General features: G+C 37.7%; 2 protein-coding genes across 2 annotated transcripts; one reads left to right on the top strand and one right to left on the bottom strand.

Annotated features, from left to right (window-relative positions):
* Positions 1–4,174: 4,174 nt before the first annotated feature.
* Positions 4,175–10,277, top strand: LOC106136473 (pancreatic lipase-related protein 3-like). The gene is made up of 7 exons (XM_013337035.1): positions 4,175–4,184; positions 4,565–4,732; positions 5,578–5,832; positions 6,484–6,603; positions 7,281–7,523; positions 8,994–9,116; positions 10,117–10,277. Exons 1-7 carry the CDS (start codon positions 4,175–4,177, stop codon positions 10,275–10,277), a joined length of 1,080 nt encoding a protein of 359 aa, XP_013192489.1.
* A 463-nt stretch (positions 10,278–10,740) lies between these two features.
* On the bottom strand, positions 10,741–18,395 carry LOC106136472 (ionotropic receptor 75a-like). Its single transcript, XM_060948269.1, has 7 exons — positions 18,158–18,395; positions 17,410–17,565; positions 16,550–16,770; positions 15,104–15,309; positions 12,994–13,135; positions 12,249–12,360; positions 10,741–11,736 (listed from the first exon to the last, which is right to left on the bottom strand). Exons 1-7 carry the CDS (start codon positions 18,292–18,294, stop codon positions 11,517–11,519), a joined length of 1,194 nt encoding a protein of 397 aa, XP_060804252.1. The 5' UTR covers positions 18,295–18,395; the 3' UTR covers positions 10,741–11,516.
* Between the last annotated feature and the right edge of the window lie 702 nt (positions 18,396–19,097).

Raw genomic sequence — 19,097 nt, 5'->3', positions numbered from 1 at the left:
AAATTTTGATTGTACTGCATTATTTATCATACTAAAATCAAAATCACTTAATTTGATTTAGAAATTCCTAAGAAAGTACTTACCAATTAATAATAAACATATAATTTAGAATCCATAAATGCACACACACTTAATCCACCTACACGAACTCAACTCGAATGAGGTAATATTATGAGCGAATAGACTCCAAAGGTTTTTATATAAAGCTAAGAATGCTGATATCAAAGCGGTTTGAAGTTCTATTATTGTTATTGTTGCCTTTGTATGAAAATAATAAATTACGTGTGGTTTCCAGCACTTAACAATAAAAACCACTCTATGTTTGTCGTATGGATATCTTAAAAAGCGAGTAAGGGATAGGTTTTAAAAATATTGGATTCCTCTTGTAGGGGATGGGCTAGCAACCTTTTTCTACCCTCCTGGCTCCTGCAGAAGTCGCTTTGTGTAAACACCTGACTCACCCAATCCAGGATCCATGGTCAAAGGTATACCCTGAGCTCGTCTCCAGAGTGGTTAAGATACAACGGGACTAAAGCCAGGAGGAAGAAGTAGCAAGTCTTATATCAAACCGCCTAAGATAATTAAAAAAATTTGGTTTCATATCAGTTCAGAGGTATAAATCGTACGATTTGAAAATAGCGCACGTAACAGCGCACGGACCTACGAAATTAAGAGTTTTTTCTCATTGCCAAATTTCGTATACCGTATCTTAGGAGGAAAAATATTATTTTAAATCTTACATCACTAGAGGACGCCCTCGGCTCAGTCCAATGTCAAGTTAAATTAAAAATCACCTTAATTCCCGTTCCCGCGGGAATACCAAAAAAATCTTTGCTGCTTTTTTGTGCACCCCTAGACCACATAAAGAACCTATACGCCAAATTTCAAGTCTGTAGACCCAGCAATTTGGACTACGCGTTGGTATGTCAGTCAGTCATTCCCTATCTATTTGACATATGAGTATTTACATTTAAAACAAAAGGAATAAAGCATGCTTCGCGAAACTAACAAAGGTATCCTGATAGGCAAACTGTTCTCCTTCGTTTTTGAAGTGGGTTAAAAATATTCGCTAGAGGCGTGACCATTATTTCACGGTTGGACTGGTGCGTCCAAGTGCTTTGTTATTTGTGCGTTTTTGATTGCTGACTGTTTACAACCACTAATGTTAGTAAGGTAATGATGTGTCATTTCATTGAAATTATATGATCAGATATTGTGGCAATCCTTGGGCTTCTGTGGGACGGATTCTGGATCCTAAATCATACATTATTCGTTTTAATTCTGGTCATTAAAATGGACTAACGTTGCGCAATGTTGTGTTTAGTATTATTATATTTAATGTAGGTATTTAGAATTTGTGCTCTGATACTTAACAGCACGTCAAACCTTAGTGTAGTGTGTTCAAAACTTTTATATCAAACTGTCTCTTTTTTTAATAATATGTTTATTATTTCTTTTAGTCTAAAATTAAAATTTGGTAGGTTGGTATTCCTTGATCTTCTTCTTCCTGGCTTTAAGACCCGGTTGCATCTTCGCCACTCTGGAGGGAAGCCCGGGGCATGCTCGGGCGACTCACTCAATTTAGGGTCCATGGTCTGACCATGGACCCTAAATTGAGTGAGTCAGGTTTTTACACGAAGCGACTCCCATCTGACCTCCGCAACCTTTGGAGGTAAACCGAACCCGTATTGGATCGATCATGGTTACACATCCAGTTCCCTGAATGTGCAAGTGTCCTCACAATGTTTTCCTTAAGCGTAAGATCTTCGGTTAGTATTCAATGAACAAGTAAAATGTCCAACTTTAGTGTACACAGCATGATCATATAAAATGAGTCATTAACAGAACAAGAACTCAAACAGCAAGACATTAAAACAAAAACGACGAAGTAGCTCAGGAAGTTATCACAAATCAATGGTTTTTATAAAATGTGAGGATATGGATACAAAAATAAAACAAAACAAAATAGACTCTAGGGGAACAACAGTATTAAAAAATTTCGGAATTGCTTGATACTTTGGCTACAAGGACAAATTGGATACAAGGTATCACTTATTGACGCCACATCACTTAAATCTAATTATAACTACTATCACTTCCAAAGCGCATATGTCTAAGAAGCGGAGGAACAAACTACACTGCAGCATTTTCATCGGACGTCAATTTACAAATATCTTTTAAACCTAATGTTGTGTTCTTTCGAAAAATAGTCATTGGTACACGGTCGAGGTGGGATTCGAACCTGTGCCTTTCTGCGTATCACGCATTTTAAATCGGCACCTTACCGATTCAACCACCAACGCTCAAGGCTCTGGTTCTAGATCTGATTATTTCCCGGAACAGCCAATATTTACTTAGTACCTACGTGTCGGGGCCTTCTCTAAACGTTTCATTTTTGCAAAAATCATTTAGTCATTTCCTGGCAGTGTTGTCACAAAATGAGGTCAGATATTTGGTAGCATTTAATGATGATGCAAACGGTACTTGATTCTCTTTTATTGATTCCGTAGATAAATATATTTTGATGTGATTTCGTAAATAAATAACCAAATAATAAATAAATATAGACGGGACAAATTACACAGATTAAGTTAGCCTCGAAGTAAGTTCGAAACTTGTGTTTCGAGATACTAACACAACGATACTTTATTTTATAATAAATACTTAGATAGATAAACATCCAAGACCCAGACCAATCAGAGAAAGTTCTTTTCTCATTATGCCCTGACCGGGATTCGAACCCGGGACCTCCGATGTCACAGACAAGCGTATTACCGCTGCGCCACAGAGGCCGTTTTGATTTGATTTGATCATTTAGATCTCAGGCGAACCCCGGGCTCGTTTCCAAGGAGGACAAAGACCACGAGAATGATGTATCAGCCTTGTAACACTGTCACAAAGTTATATAATACTAGAGGCCGCCCGCGACTTCGTCCACATGGAAACCCTGTCAATCTCGCGGGAACTCCGGGATAAAAAGTAGCCTATATGTTATTCTGGGTCTTCAGCTACATACATACCAAATTTCATCGTAATCGGTTCAGAAGTTTTTGCGTGAAAGAGTAACAAATATCCATACTGACATCCTCACAAACTTTCGCATTTATAATATTAGTAGGATAGTAGCGTGTTGCAGAATCACTAAACAATGAACACGCGTGGTTATTATACTCGTAATGATCAATTCTGCTAGCGGAACAACAAATATGGTTGATTTGAAACAGATATAGATCTGTTACTGGTTACATACAAATAGTTAGAACTTCAGTTATACATACATATAATCACGTCTATATATCCCCTGCGGGGTAGACAGAGCCGACAGTCTTGAAAAACTAGCCCATGCTTTAAATGAGAATCCCAAGTTCATAAGCCTATCCCTTAGTCGTCTTTTACGACATCCATAGATTAGAGATGGATTGAAGTTTAGGAAGCCGACCCATTGAAGCGTTGTGGTGGAGGGTGCACCTGGGAATAAGCAAAGATGAGAGAGAGAGAAAGAGAGAGAGAGAGAGAAAGAGAGAGAGGAATAAATAAAATGTGAAGAGATAGCAACCTGTCACTATTTAAATCTCAATTCTATCATTTAGCCAAACAGCTGAACGGGGCCTTTCAGTCCTTTGATGACTGTTTGCTCTGTCTACTCCGCAAGGGATATAGACGTGATTATATGTTATATTATAAAAGATTTATATTTACATACATACATAAAATCACGCCTCTTTCCCGGAGGGGTAGGCAGAGACTACCTCTTTCCACTTGCCACGATCCACATTCATAACTCGCTTCATGCAAGCTCGGCGGTTTCGGGTACTTTGACCTGACCCTTAACCAGGACGTCCTTAATTTTATCAAGATACGATCGTCTAGGTCTTCCCACTCCGACCTTTCCCTCCACACTCTCCTTGTATATATACTTAGTCAACCTGTTTTCATTCATCCTCTCCACATGACCGAACCATCTCAACATACCCTTTTCTATTCCTGTAACTACATCTTCTTTCACATCACAACATTCCCTTATCACGCTGTTCCTTATATGTAATTGTTAAAAATTACGATAAAAAAATGTCCAAGTCTAAACTTTATGTGTTACACATCCCTAATGAGATGTAACACAATAGTTTCATCATTTATTCAGTTCGTAGTAGTTCAGTGTGTCGTCCTCGCCGCTATGACTCTGTGTAAGTTGTATTTTTGTATCATTACAATTTTTTACAAACTTGGTTAGGTATCTACGACATATGAACTGAACTTTTGAGATCACATACATACATACGGTCACGTCTATATCCCTAGCGGGGTAGACAGAGCCACCAGTCTTGAAAATACTGAATGGTCACGTTTAGCTTAATATAATTTGGCTTAATGATAGAATTGAGATTCAAATAATGACAGGTTGCTAGCCCATCGCCTAAAAGAGGAATCCCAAGTTTATAAGCCTGTCCCTTAGTCGCCTTTTACGACATCCGTGGGAAAGAGATGGAGTGGTCCTATACTTTTTTGTATAATGGTGCCGGGAACCACACGCCACTTATTTTGTTCATTATTATTCGGTTCCCAGTCCACCAGCTAAGCTACCTCTGCGTCTGCGAGCTGTTACTCCTGGCAGCACTCCAGGCAGCTGGTCTGACTCATCATCATCAGACGGACATGAGGTTCAGCATGACTTCGCTGATGGACTCGATTACTTTACCCTCGTTGCCTCATATGTTCTCCGGGACTACCAAATGTGAGTACATACATACATATAATCACGTGTATATTCCTTGTGGGGTAGACAGAGCCAATAGTCTTGAAAAGACTGACAAGCCACGTTCCGCTGGATGGAATTTGTATTCAATAAGCGACAGCCCATCGCCTACAAGAAGAATCCCAATTGTTTTGTCTTTCCCTTAGTCGCCATTTACGATGTCTAATTCTAAAGTACTGGGACATCCGTGATTATTTCTTTTTAGTAATTTGACTAATTTTCAACTAGGAAATATATTTAGTCGGAGTGATAGTGGTTGCTCAGATGAAATATTAGGCTGGTTTATGTTTCAGTAAGTCGCAAAATTATACATTAATTTGTTTCGTTTTCTATGTGTCAAGAAAATCAGTTACAGACGTTTAACTTAAATTAATTAAACAGGTTCAACTTATGCAGATGCGATGCACAAGTTTCAAGGAAAAACCAAAGAAAATCTGGTTGAAAGAACATACATAACATAAAATCACGCCTCTTTCCCGGAGGGGTAGGCAGAGACTTTCCACTTGCCACGATCTGTGCATACTTCCTTCGCTTCATCCACATTCATAACTCTCTTCATGCAAGTTCGGCGGTTTCGGGTACTCTTGACCTGACCCTTTACCAGGTCGTCATTAATTTGATCAAGATACGTTCGTCTAGGTCTTCCCACTCCGACCTTTCCCTCCACACTCTCCTTGTATATCTGCTTAGTCAACCTGCTTTCACTCATCCTCTCCACATGACCAAACCATCTTACATACCCTTTTCTATTCCTGTAACTACATCTGCTTTCACATCACAACATTCCTTTAAAAGAATAAAAATTTTAAACGATTTAATTACAGGCCAGGCGTTTAAAAACTTATTCGGACTAACTTACGAAAAGATGGCGGAAAAAGAGTCCGCGAAAGTTCACGAGAGTCTCACAATAGATTTAATTACAAAAAATGGTAATGAGAAACATAATTTTACTGCGACAAAGCGGCTGGCTCCGATGCTGAAAGACGCGAAAGAGATAATAGTACTTATTCATGGATTTCTGGAGAGTTCTGACGGCGTCATGGTGCAAGCATTGGCCACAGAGTTTCTGAAGAAACCAAGTAAGTTTAAATTTCTTTATTATAATCTATATATATTGGGCTAGCAACCTGTCACTATTTGAATCTAAATTCTATCATCAAGCCAAAAAGCTGAACGTGGCCTATCAGTCTTTTCAAGACTGTTGGCTCTGTCTACCCCGCAAGGGATATAGACGTGATTATATGTATGTATGTATAATCTATATTTTTCTTTTGAACTTCCCTCAATAGTATTTTATTTTAAAAACTCAGTTTAAATTTATTCAAATTTAAAAAAATAAAAAGCTTTCCGTCCCACAACTGTCATGCATAATGATAACTAGCTGTGCCCGCGACTTCGTCCGCGTGGAATAGTTATTTTGAGTATCATTGAAGCCCTCAAGGAGGAATAATTTTCTCCGTTTTTTTTTCACGTTTTCCATTATTTCTTCGCTCCTAATAGTTGCAGCGTGATGATAAATAGCCTAAAGCCTTCCTCGATAAATGGTCTACTAAATACAAAAATAATTTTTCGATTAGAACCAGTAGTTACTGAGATTAGCGCGTTCAAACAAACAAACTCTTCAGCTTTATAATATTAGTATAGATTTAATTTGCAGTATTGAATACAGGGATAAAGGAATGATTTCTGATGCTAATTCTAAATTTTCTTATATTACTTATTATGTTTAGGCTTAGAAATCTTAGCTCTAGATGGACGCAAAGTCATCAATTTGGAGTATTTTAGATCGACCACGTATGCTCGGTTCATGGGAGAGAAACTTGGACACGTTTTGAGCGATATCGTAAAAGGTAATTTTTTTTCATCTATTATCGTCATTGCCTTAGTATTCGTCGTAGAAGTCTATTTCTATCAGTACATTATGTCCGTCATTAGTCAGTTAATGTCCTTAATATATACAATGTTAATCATTCTTTTTTTTTAAATTATTACGAATTTTTAAATATTGGACATGGATACGAGTAGAATAGATTTATTTTCAAAATTGGAAACAAGGTATCACTTATTGACGTCACATCACTTAAATCTAATTATAACTACTACCGCGTCCAAAGCGCATGTGTAGAAGAAGCGGCGGAACATACTATACTGGAGCATTTTCACCAGTCTGTGTCAATGATTTCTGTTTCTGTTCTACCCACTTTTTTAGCTAATAACGTATCAACAAAACTTTTAAGAATATTTCCTTTTTATTTTTAAAGAATAGGACCACTCCATCTCTTTCTCATGGATGTCGTAAAAGGCGACTAAGGGGTAGGCTTACAAACTTGGGATTCTTTTTAGGCGATGGGCTAGCAACCTACCACTATTTTAGTCTCAATTCTATCATTAAGCCAAATAGCTGAACGTGGCCATTCGGTCTTTTCAAGACTGTTGGCTCTGTCTACCCCGCAAGGGATATAGACGTGACCATATGTATATGTATGCGTGAACATACATGTATGTCTGTTCATTTTATTTTTATTAGAAGACATAGATCCCGCCAAATTCACCTTGATTGGACACAGTCTCGGAGCGCACATCGCTGGTATAGCCGGAATGCAGGTCTACCAGCTCACTGGCAGACGGGTTGGTCGGGTGATCGGCCTGGACCCAGCGGGACCTTGCTTCAGCAATGTCAGCGCTGTTCACAGACTGGACAGAAGTGACGCAGAGTTCGTTGACGTCATTCATACTAATGCCGGGGTGCTGGGTATTAATGAAGCAGTAGGTAAACTATTTTTTTTTATATATAATAATAAATATATCACTCTCCCATGGATGTCGTAAAAGGCGACTAAGGGGTAGGCTTATAAACTTGAAATTCTTCGTTTAGGCGATGGGCTAGCAACCCGTCACTATTAGAATCTCAATTCTATCTTAAAGCCCAATAGCTGAACGTGGCCTATCAGTATTTACAAGACCGTTAGCTCTGTCTACCCCGCAAGGGATATAGACGTGATTATATGTATGTATTTATAAATATATACGGGACAAATTACACAGATCGAGTTAGCCTCGAAATAAGTTCGAGACTTGTGTTACGAGATACTAACTCAACGATACTATATTTTATAATAAATACCTACTTATATAGATAAACATCCAAGACAGTCAGAAAAAGTTCTTTTCTCAACATGCCCTGGCCGGGATTCGAACCCGGGACCTCCGGTGTCACAGACAAGCGTACTACCGCTGCGCCACAGAGGCCGTCAAAACTATTGTTTGTTTAGTTCTGCATTGGCCAAATTCGTCGGGATATAGCAATGATCGATGATCTTGATTATCATGATGGCTGGATAATCAAACGTTATTGTACGATGTAACACGAGAGTAGCTTATTTCTTTTCAAAAATATATATCCTCTGCCGCGTGTGCCACGTGGTTCCGATTTCCAATTCTCACGGATGTCGTAAAAGGCGACTAAGGGATTGGCTTATAAACTTGGGGTTCTTCTTATAGGCGATGGGCTAGCATCCAGTCACTATTTGAATCTCAATTCTATCATTATGCCAAACATCTGAACGTGTCCTTTCAGTCTTTTCAAGACTGTTGGCTCTGTCTACCCCGCAAGGGATATAATCTTTATTATATACAGGATGACATTTAAAACCACTGCATCCTTTTAAACATAGAATATACCCATGCTTCTGAGTCGTTTGAGCCTATTTTTATTTAAATTAAACGTCATCATTTTTACATTTAAAAAACCCTCAAAAACTACGTCACACGCTTTATTAAAGACCAATAAATACTTCAAAAAGAAATTAAAACTAAACATGTAAATAAATGTCTGAAAAATAAATTATTTTTCTAGTATCAAGATCAAGTAAAGTACAGAGTTGTCGAGATCGCTCAGCTAAATGAATTGTGTCGTTGACCTCTGAATCTTACGCGTCGCTTTTCCGCCGGCCGGGGTGATATAACGTATTTAGGATCGTGGATTTTGATACTTTTATTTTTTTTAGTACTTTCTGAAATATGAACAGAATCGGTTCATATTAAAAATTTAAAAGTCAGCCTGTATAGGTTACCTACATACCTATACAGGCTGACTTTTAAATTTTTAATATGTGTGTTGTCATAATATTGAATCTTGCACCTTGCTATTTCTTTTTGATGCATCTGCCATAAGATAATCATGTATGTAAATCCTCCCATAATTTACCCTCTTTTGCATGTCGAATATCTTGAACTGCAGGTCACAAAGATTTTTACCCTGGAGGCGGGAAATCTCAACCTGGCTGTTTGCTATCAACTTGTGACCACAGCCGAGCTTGGCAAGTCTTCGCGGAGTCAATCAACACTCCAGATCGTTTCCCTGGTGAGTTTATCCTACAAATATTATAAATGTAGTATTATGTATGTAGTCTCTGCCTACCCCTCCGGGAAAGAGGCGTGATTTTATGTATGTACTAGAGGCCGCCCGCGACTTCTTCCGCATGGAAACCCTATCAATCCCGCGGGAACTCTGGGATAAAAAGTAGCCTATGTGTTATTCTGGGTCTTCAGCTACCTACATACCATACAAACTTTCGCCTTTATAATAGTAGTAGGATGTATATTATAAATGCGAAAGTTTGTATGTCACTATGGATGTTTGTTACTCTTCCACGTAAAAACTACTGAACCGGTTAAGATGAAATTTGGTATGTAGGTAGCTGATGACCCAGAATAACATATAGGCTACTTTTTATCCCGGAGCTCCCGCGGGATTGATAAGGTTTCTATGCGGAGGAAGTCGCGGGCGGCCTCTAGTAAAAAATATAATAACAGTCCATTAAATTGCTTCAAGTGTTTGAGACTGTGTAGAAACGTTTTGAATTAACTTTAGGTACTTTGAAGAAAATAAAATTACGTGAATAAATTAGGCAAACGTTATTCTGTGGGCCGGCTGCTTTGAAAATTGCTATTTGCACAAATTGTAAGTCTTTTTTTTCTAAAACTTCTTCAGTGATATATCCAAATTTAATTCTACAGTAGTTATCAGATAGTTGTGAAGTTGACGTTGTCGAAGAAAATGCTGCAGTGCAGTTTGTTACTGACGACACACTGACGCCTTGGAAGCGGCAATAAACTTAGTTTTAAGTAATTTATTTGACGTCAACCAATGTTGTGAAACCAAAAGATTTGACAATTATTAAGCGATATGAAGTAACCTATAATAATTAATAAAAAATTTGAATGTGAATTGAATTTGAATTATTAAAAAAAATCAATTAATGTTGTGAGATTTCACTCTATATAGTCGCTATATATATATATGTATGTACATAATAGTCGCTACAGTTGTAAGGTTTCCCTCTATATTTCGCTTATTTCAGCTCGTAAATGCGAAAGCTGGTCAGCGTTCAAGGACGGCCTGTGCCTGAAGAACGAAGTGGCCTTCATGGGAGTGTCTTCGGCCAAAGGTAGTCCAGGGTCGTACTTCCTGAACGTGGGTTCGGCGCCTCCTTATGGCCTGGGTCCAGCCGGCAGTGGGTGAAAATATATGACCTTAACTTTATCGCAGTTTTATTCATTACATACATACTTATGGTCACGTCTATATCTCTTGCGGGGTAGACAGAGCCAACAGTCTTGAAAAGACTGAAACGCCACGTTCAGCTATTTGGCTTAATGATAGAATTGTGATTTAAATAGTGACAGGTTGCTAGCCCATCGCGTAAATAGAAATATTAGGTTTGTAAGCCTATCCCTTAGTCGCCTTTTACGTCATCCATGGGAAAGAGATGGAGTGGTTTTTTCATTACTAAATATTCGAATGTTACATGAAATTTATCAATGGCTATGGCTTATAAATGGCTACCTAAGACTGTTACCGACTCGAAGGTGATAACAATAAAACACATAATATTAGCGACATTTATTTTACCTGTAACGTGACGGCAGAAATAAAATACTTTAATTTATTTACAAAAACAAACTAACAGTTACTACGATTATATATTTTTTTAAATTATTACAACACACTTTATGTAACATTTATGATAAATTTATAATCATTAACATCTAATGGTTCCCACACCAGTACAAGTTCATCTCGCTTCTTCAAATCAAGACATTAATTTGCGTTAAACATAGAAGTACATCCTTACAAGGTAGTTAGCAACTGGTTTTTGAAATTTCACGTAGCATACAATTTTGAAGTCATACAATTAAAATTAAACGTGCATGTAACGCACCTTTATTTATACTATTAACTACTATATCCTACTAAATAATAAATGCGTAAGTTTGTGAGTATGTCAGTATGGATGTTTGTTACTCTTTCGCGCAAGAACTTCTGAACCGATTACGATGAAATTTGGTATGTACGTAGCTTAAGACCCAGAATAACATATAACCTACTTTTTATTCCGGAGTTCGAGAGGTTGATAGGGTTTCCATGCGGACGAAGTCGCGGGCGGCCTCTTGTTATTTACAAAATGTATTAGTAGAAATGGTTACTACAGGTAATTCACCATTTGATTGCAGAACACCATCAGAATTACATACATATGGTCACGTCTATATCCCTTGCGGGGTAGACAGAGCCAACAGTCCTGAAAAGACTGAATGGCCACGTTCAGCTATTTGGCTTAATGATAGAATTGAGATTCAAATAGCGACAGGTTGCTAGCCCATCGCCTAAAAAAGAATCCCATGTTTGTAAGCCTATCCCTTAGTCGCCTTTTACGACATTCATGGGACACCATCAGAATTCCTTCAGTATATTCATGGATTATTCCACATATGGCCACAGCCTGTTCCTCGCAAAATGTACCCTTTCACAAACCACCATGAGCCCAGTAAATATGTAGCACCCGATCAGAACCGCCAGTAAACCAGATATTTCTTCAAAAGTGGTGGTCACTTCCACCACCAGAGAACATTCTAGAGGGTCCAACACATTGGCCGCTGTTAATTTTTGGATGATACCGGCTTCTTGCATTCGAAGAGTGCTGAGAATGGAAATATGCAGATGACTTCAACTATCAAACATAATAATGATATAGTTATAAGTAAAGTATATGCTAGCTGTTTATCTTCTCGTGCAGTTAGTAAAATTCGGTTGAAAAGGTGTTAATAAACTTGGGATTATTCTTTTAGGCAATGGTTTAGTAATCGATTACTTTATTTGTACACCGACATACATACGGTACACTTATTTTCTGAATCGGGGGGAAGTTTGTATGAAAATCAGTAATGCTACCCGTAAAAAGCCGGGGCGGGTCGCTAGTCTCAATATAAGTCTAATTAATAATGACCCAACAAAACCCTTAAGGCAAAAAATCTTAAAACAAAATCATCAAAATATATTTGAAAATGCTTAAAAAGAATAACGACTTTAATAACGTTGTCTGTTTTTTTTTTATGAAAATCAAAAGAAACGTAATTTCACGTTATAAATGTTAAATCTGTGGTGTTTCATTATTGTTTTGAGCAAAATAAATATGAGGAAAACATTTCTGACCTTATTTTAATTTGCTGTTTGTAGCGGAATTCTTTCGAAGTGACCAAATATTTTCGGATACGGGAAAATAAATCTATTTCAACGATATCGCATATTTCTTTGTTGCTAAATGCTGAAAATAATATTAAAAAAAAAATGCAAAATGTGAAAGTTACAGTTTAAGCTTTAACGGAGAAAGTTCAGTTCCATTTTGTTTAAAAAAATATACCAAATATGACATTTGAGAGTTCAGCAGATGGTGAATAGAATAAATTCATCAATGTTACAGAGGCATTATATCATGAATAACTAGTCTTTCTGGGAGAGTAAGACAGAGAGTCTTCGTCGACCGTCGTCAGTGTAGAGTACCCCTGATGTAAACTTTCTAAGGGACAGCCACATTTTGATCCAATAAGTAAAACCCTGTCGTGGGCCTACTGGAAGAAATTTCTTTTGAAATTAATAGTGCCCTTGTAAAAAGTTTCTCCTTAGTCTAAGTCCAAAATTCTTTTATAAACATCTCTCAATTTTATTAGTAAGCCAAACAGCTGGAGGTGGCCTATCATTATTGTCAAAACTGTTGGCTCTGTCTACCCCGCAAGGGATATAGACGTGACTATATGTATATATATAAATATAGCCTCTTTCCTAGAGGGTTAAGCAGAGACTACTTTCCACTTGCCACGATTCCTGCATACGTCTTTCGCTTCATCCACATTAATTACTCCCTTCATGCTAACTCTTTTCATTGTCAAGAATGACTTACTTTTAGTAATTTCTTGGTACACCATGACAAAGTCTGACAGGAGAGCAGTTTGTTTGGTCCTCACAGCCTCCAGCCCCGTGGAGAGGTTCACGACGGGTATATCATTCATTTGGTTCAGTATTGAAGTGTTTTCACGCGACAGCTGAAATATTGTTCAAAGTTACATCTTTTTTTGTTTACTCGTGTTATTTCTGTTCGGAGTTATCTCATCAAATCAAATGTTCGGTTGGGATTATACTATTTTTGTAATTCTTCAAACATTAAAGAACTTGATTCCATTTTAAACACTACTAGATACATTTTTTTAATTATAGAAAGGTTTTATTTATTTATTTCACAAACTTAACCTATCATCACAGATATACCTAATTCGATAGGATAGTATTCAAGTTATTCAATATACAATTATCAATTATATTCTGAGAATTATTATATTTATTCTAATAATCACATAAGACATACAAAGTCGATATTGTGAATTCGCTCAGGGAACAGGAGAAAAGATCGATTCTTTCGGCCACTCGGTTAAGCACTCGCAGCGTTCGCGTCAGAGGTGCCTCGCGCAGCAACGCGGTGCGGGCCAGCGGCACCTCCAGCAGCGGAGGCCGGCGCCGGCGCCCCACGACACCATTAGGAACACACAACCTTACCAAGCTGAGACAATTCGGGTTGTGAGTTCTTCCACGTATCAATTTAAACATATACAGCGCTAGTGCCAGGTTTCTGCGCACTCGCAATTCCATGTATCCTACCATACCCAAAACAAATAAGGTAGGATACCTCAAAGGGTAAAATGGATAAACTCCGTAAAGCTTTTTGTAAAGGTACCTGGCAAATTTGTTTTGAATTTTCTCTAGCATGAGGATGTATTTCATTTCATGCGGAGCCCAAATTATTGAATTAAATTCAAGCTGGCTACGTACTAAAGTATTATACAGAGCTATGATAGCTTTAGCATTTGTGAAGCCCTGTGCCCTGCGTAACACTAAGCCTAAATTCCGGTATGCTTTCTTGGCGACTGCGGTAATATGGTCTTTAAATGATAGATCGGACGCGAATTTAACACTAAGGTCTTTTACCTCTCTTACTCTTTTCATGGCCACATCCTGTACTGTATATTTGTGTTCTATCGGTTTATGTTTTCTTGTAAATGTAATTGTGACACATTTAGAGGTATTGAATTGAAGTTTATTTTCCTGGGCCCACGATACCACTCTGTTAATATCCTCCTGCAAATGCTCACAGTCAACCTCCGTATAGACCGTGATGGACAGCTTAAGATCGTCCGCAAAGAGAAGACAGTCTGAATAAACAATGACATTGGGTAAGTCATTGATCATTATGACGAATTCTAGTGGCCCAACATTACTCCCCTGACTCACTCCTGATAGAACCAGATATGGTGATGATTGGTAACCCGCGTACTCCACGTACTGCTGCCTACCTCTCATATAACTGGCAAAGAAAGCTAGTAGACGTGGCGTACAACCGACGCCGGCCAGCTTCATCAATAAAACGTCGTTGTCGACCAGATCGAAGGTCTTTCTATCTTAATCTTGGTTTTGACAAACCCGCGTTCTAAGGATACATAATTATGTTTTTTGAAAAAAAATATGTTTTTCTTTAGTTTATTCAACTTTCCTTTTTTGCTTATGAGAAATAAAATGTAATTGAACCAACAATGAGCTAATTTAACAGGTTATTATTGCATTTACAACAGCATTTTGAATTCTGGAAGCTTAGAAACTATTAAACCAAAACGATGTTGCAAATTAAAAAAAAAAATACAACATCATAATCATTTATTCCTTAAATATTCGTATACTCTATCTCACTCCATCTATTCCCATGAATGTCGTAAAAGGCGACTAAGAGATGGGCTTACAAACTTGGGATTCTTTTTTAGGCGATGGGTTAGCAACCTGTCACTATTTGAATCTCAATCCTATCATTAAGCTAATAAGCTGAACATGCCCATTCAGCCTTTTCAAGACTGTTGGCTCTGTCTACCCCGCAAGGGACATAGACGTGAAAACATGTATGTATATTCGTATACCTACAACAAACCAACAACAACTCAGTTAATTACTTACAACTTTATAAATTTTACCTTTGATTTATATTCCTTGATATCATCCAACAGCATATAGTCATACCCGCTCAGGGCCAAGTCGTCCAAGTCCATATCGTCCTCCTTGTCACTCACGAGGTGAGAGAGCAGGTTGGAGGTATAGAACGTGTAAATGACGTAGGTGAACAAGAAGAACACGAAGTATGCCGTGCGGCGAGGTAGAGTGGTCGTTTCGACTGGAAATACTGAAAAAAAGGGGTTTGAAATATAATTACATATATACATACATAAAATCACGCCTCTTTCCCGGAGGGGTAGGCAGAGACTACCTCTTTCCACTTGCCACGATCTCTGCATACTTCCTTCGCTTCATCCACATTCATGAAATAAAATTATATATAGAATATTATGTCGTGTGGTTCCCGGTACCGATAGTAAAAAGAATGGGACCACCCGGTTTCACCTGTGGTACATACCTACATCAATACTAATAATATAAAGCTGAAGAGTTTGTTTGTTTTTTGAACGCGCTAATCTCAGGAACTACTGGTTCTATTTGAAAAATTATTTTTGCGTTGAATAGACTATTTATCGAAGAAGGCTTTAGGCTATATAACATCACGCTGCAACTATAAGGAGCGAAGAAATAATGGAAATTGTGAAAAAAAACGGGGAAAATTATTAATCCGTGAGGGCTTCAATGGTGCCCAAAATAACATTCCATGCGGACGAAGTCGCGGGCACAGCTAGTAAGAACAAAATCAATTGAAATCGACAACATTCTGTGTTGGGAAAATTCAAGAGACATACGAGTATGAATCTGGTAACCTAGGTTACATGCTAAGTTGCCACGATCCCCAAATACTTCATTCGCTTCACCCAAATTATGATTATCTTCATCCTAGCTCGACAGTTTAGAATATTCTTGACCTGCATGATGACCAAAAAGGTTGGGTTTCAGAATATTTCTTTATTTTAAATGTAATTTTTTTAATAGTGTTATGTTGGTGTCTCGTTTTGTAAGTGGAAAAGTACAGAACGTAGTTTTGCAATCTCTTTATTTTATTTATTCCTGCCGCTATTTAGGGACATCTCTGGAACAAGGAGAGCTGCGGGTCTACCGGGCAAAACGAATCCATAACACTGACCATTGGCCTGGACGTACCGGAATTGATCCAAGGTACGTTCAGGACGAAAAAAACTTACATACATACATACATACATATGATTACGTCTATATACCTTGCGGGGTAGACAGAGCCAACAGTCTTGAATAGACTGAATGGCCACGCTCAGCTATTTGGCTTAATGATAGAATTGAGATTCAAATAGTGACAGGTTGCTAGCCCATCGCCTAAAGTAGAATCCCAAGTTTGTAAGCCTATCTCTTAGTCGCCTTTTACGACATCCGTGGGAAAGAGGTGGAGTGGTCCTATTCTTTTTTGTATTTGTGCCGGGAACCACACGGCACACAAAAAAACTTACTGTGTTGACAAAATCCTCCAATAGCGAGCAGCAGTTCAAACATGAAGCTGCACTCTCCATTGGAACCCAGGTGCCTCTCCCAGATGCTGAGGATGTAGAAGATGACTGCGGCCAGGAATGTCATGGCGATGAGGGAGAACCACACGAGCCGGTGGAAAGGCTTCCGATAGAAGCGTACCAGCATTCTTTGTTTGCGCTCTCGACGGAGAATGAAACCAGCTCTGAAAGAAGACAGAAGAAGTGTCAGATAAGTGCCTAGTGATAATATGAACTTTACGAAAGAAAATTGTGGACAAGTCAGAAGGAACTATTGACCAGCCCTGAGAAAGATAAAGAGTGTCAAATTGGTGCTAAATGAAATCACGAAATTTATATCAAAAAGAGTGGACTTGTATTAGAAGAAACTAGCGACCCGCCCCGGCTTCGCACGGGTGCAAAATTCGGAAAAAAATTATACATAAAAACCTTCCTCTTGAATCACTCTACCTGTTACAAAAAACCGCATCAAAATCCGTTGCGTAATTTTAAAGATTTAAGCATACAGACAAACAGACTAAAATAGCGACTTTGTTGTATACTATGTAGTGATAGTTTCAATGCCTGAACTGCTTTTTTGACGGCCTCTGCGGCGCAGCGGTAGTACGCTTGTCTGTGACTGACACCGGAGGTCCCGGGTTCGAATCCCGGCCAGGGCATTTTGCCTGAATGTAAGAACTTTTTCATATTGGCCTGGGTCTTGGATGTTTATCCATATAAGTATTTATTATACAATATACTTAGTATCGTTGAGTTAGTGTCTCGTAATACAAGTCCCGAACATACTTCGAGGCTAACTCATTTTATGTATGAAAAATGGTTACCTCCACATAAATACAGCTTGGATTGGATAAGCATATCGCAGCACGGGAGAGCCCAGTGCCACCGGCCTAGCGTAGATGTCTATGGTGCCATTCTTCAGCAGGGTTCCCATGTAGTCACCGTCAGATTGTTCTAAGTCCATGAAGACGTAGGTGATGCTGAAATTTCGAAGATTAAGCGAGTGGCCCAGGTCTTCAATTTGCATAGAATTCTAAACAATACGTGTAGTTATATGACAATTATTCACTGATTTCTGTAGCTTATTTTCAGACAAATATGCGTGTTGCTATCATAGAAGATAATGTATCATCTTATTATTATGAGGAAGAAAAAAATATTACAGATCTCGAAATGGGAAAGTGTGTGTTGTTTTAATTTTTTTCTTCACGTTTCATTTACATGATCACTCTTTGTAAAATTTGACGCATAATGTAGTAAGGAGTACTGCGAAGTGTCTAGAAAAAGGACAAGCTGGAAAAAGGAACATTCTAGAAAAAGGACAAACAATAATGTATACGAGTCAAGCCGCCAGCAAAACTTGAGGAAATGTGAAAATTATTTATACGTACGTACTTACATTGTTGAATCAAAACATGAAAATATTATGTTCTCATCATAACTTGTACCATCATTACAGTTCACGACTCACACAAAATAATGGCCTACGCATAAACGTAGGCGTACTAATTAGTTGAGCGAACTCATGTATATTAAACCCCAAGTTTTCTAGTTCGCGAGATAATTACTCACTTCAACTTGTACATGAACTTCAAGAGATGTATGAAGTGGCATCCGAGGAGATTATGCCTCAGCTTGGCCTCGGGATAAATGACGTTAACATCCGCTGAATCACAATCGATTGAAGTACCCACGCTAAGTCCTTCCATTTTTACCGTAACTTAAGGATTAATCTTCTTCCTCCTGTCATAAAAGATAAAAGTTGCATTACATGAATATGTTTATTCCCTTAGTCGCCTTTCAAGATACGAGAAAGAGATGTCCACATTTCTATTCTCATTCGAAGTTTGGATAAATGTAAAGTAGACGTTTTTGTAGAAAATGCTGCAGTGCAGTTTGTTACCACTTCTTCCGCACTGACGCTTTGGAAGCGGCAGTAAACTTAGTTTTAAGTAATTTATTTGACGTCAAACAATGTTGTGAAACTAAAAGATATGATGTTTGAATTGTCCCATGTACAAATAAATTCTTATTTTTATTTGATTTTGACGGTATAACTTATTTAAAGTACCGATTCACTTCACAATGTATCTATAATTAATCAATATTTAATTCTATTGTTAACGTAATTATTTCAGAGGAAATTTTGATATTCAAGTTTTTTTTTTTTTTTTTTTTTTTATTTAGGAACAACAAACAGTTATATAATAGGTCTTAAATAACTTATAATTAAATATAACATGAGTAAGTAATTATATAACCCACAGCGTTATTCACAGATTAATATTAATTTTTAAACAGAAAGTTGCCACAAGAGGGTCAACCAGGCTGCGTGATTAAAATTAATAGTTTTAATGAAAAAGATGATAGAAAAGATAAGAGAATTTATAAGAGGTGTTGACAAAAAATAAAATGTACTTAATAAAGAATTTACGAAATAAACAGAAATTACTAATAAGTTACAAATGAATTTGCATCCAGTGTGCATAAAATTGAGGTGAGTGTTTTTTTA

The sequence above is a fragment of the Amyelois transitella genome, chromosome 15 (genome assembly GCF_032362555.1).
Source record: "Amyelois transitella isolate CPQ chromosome 15, ilAmyTran1.1, whole genome shotgun sequence".
Taxonomy (NCBI): Eukaryota; Metazoa; Arthropoda; class Insecta; order Lepidoptera; family Pyralidae; genus Amyelois; species Amyelois transitella.
The sequence above is the reverse complement of the archived record's forward strand: the minus strand, read 5'-3'. Positions and strand labels throughout refer to the sequence as shown.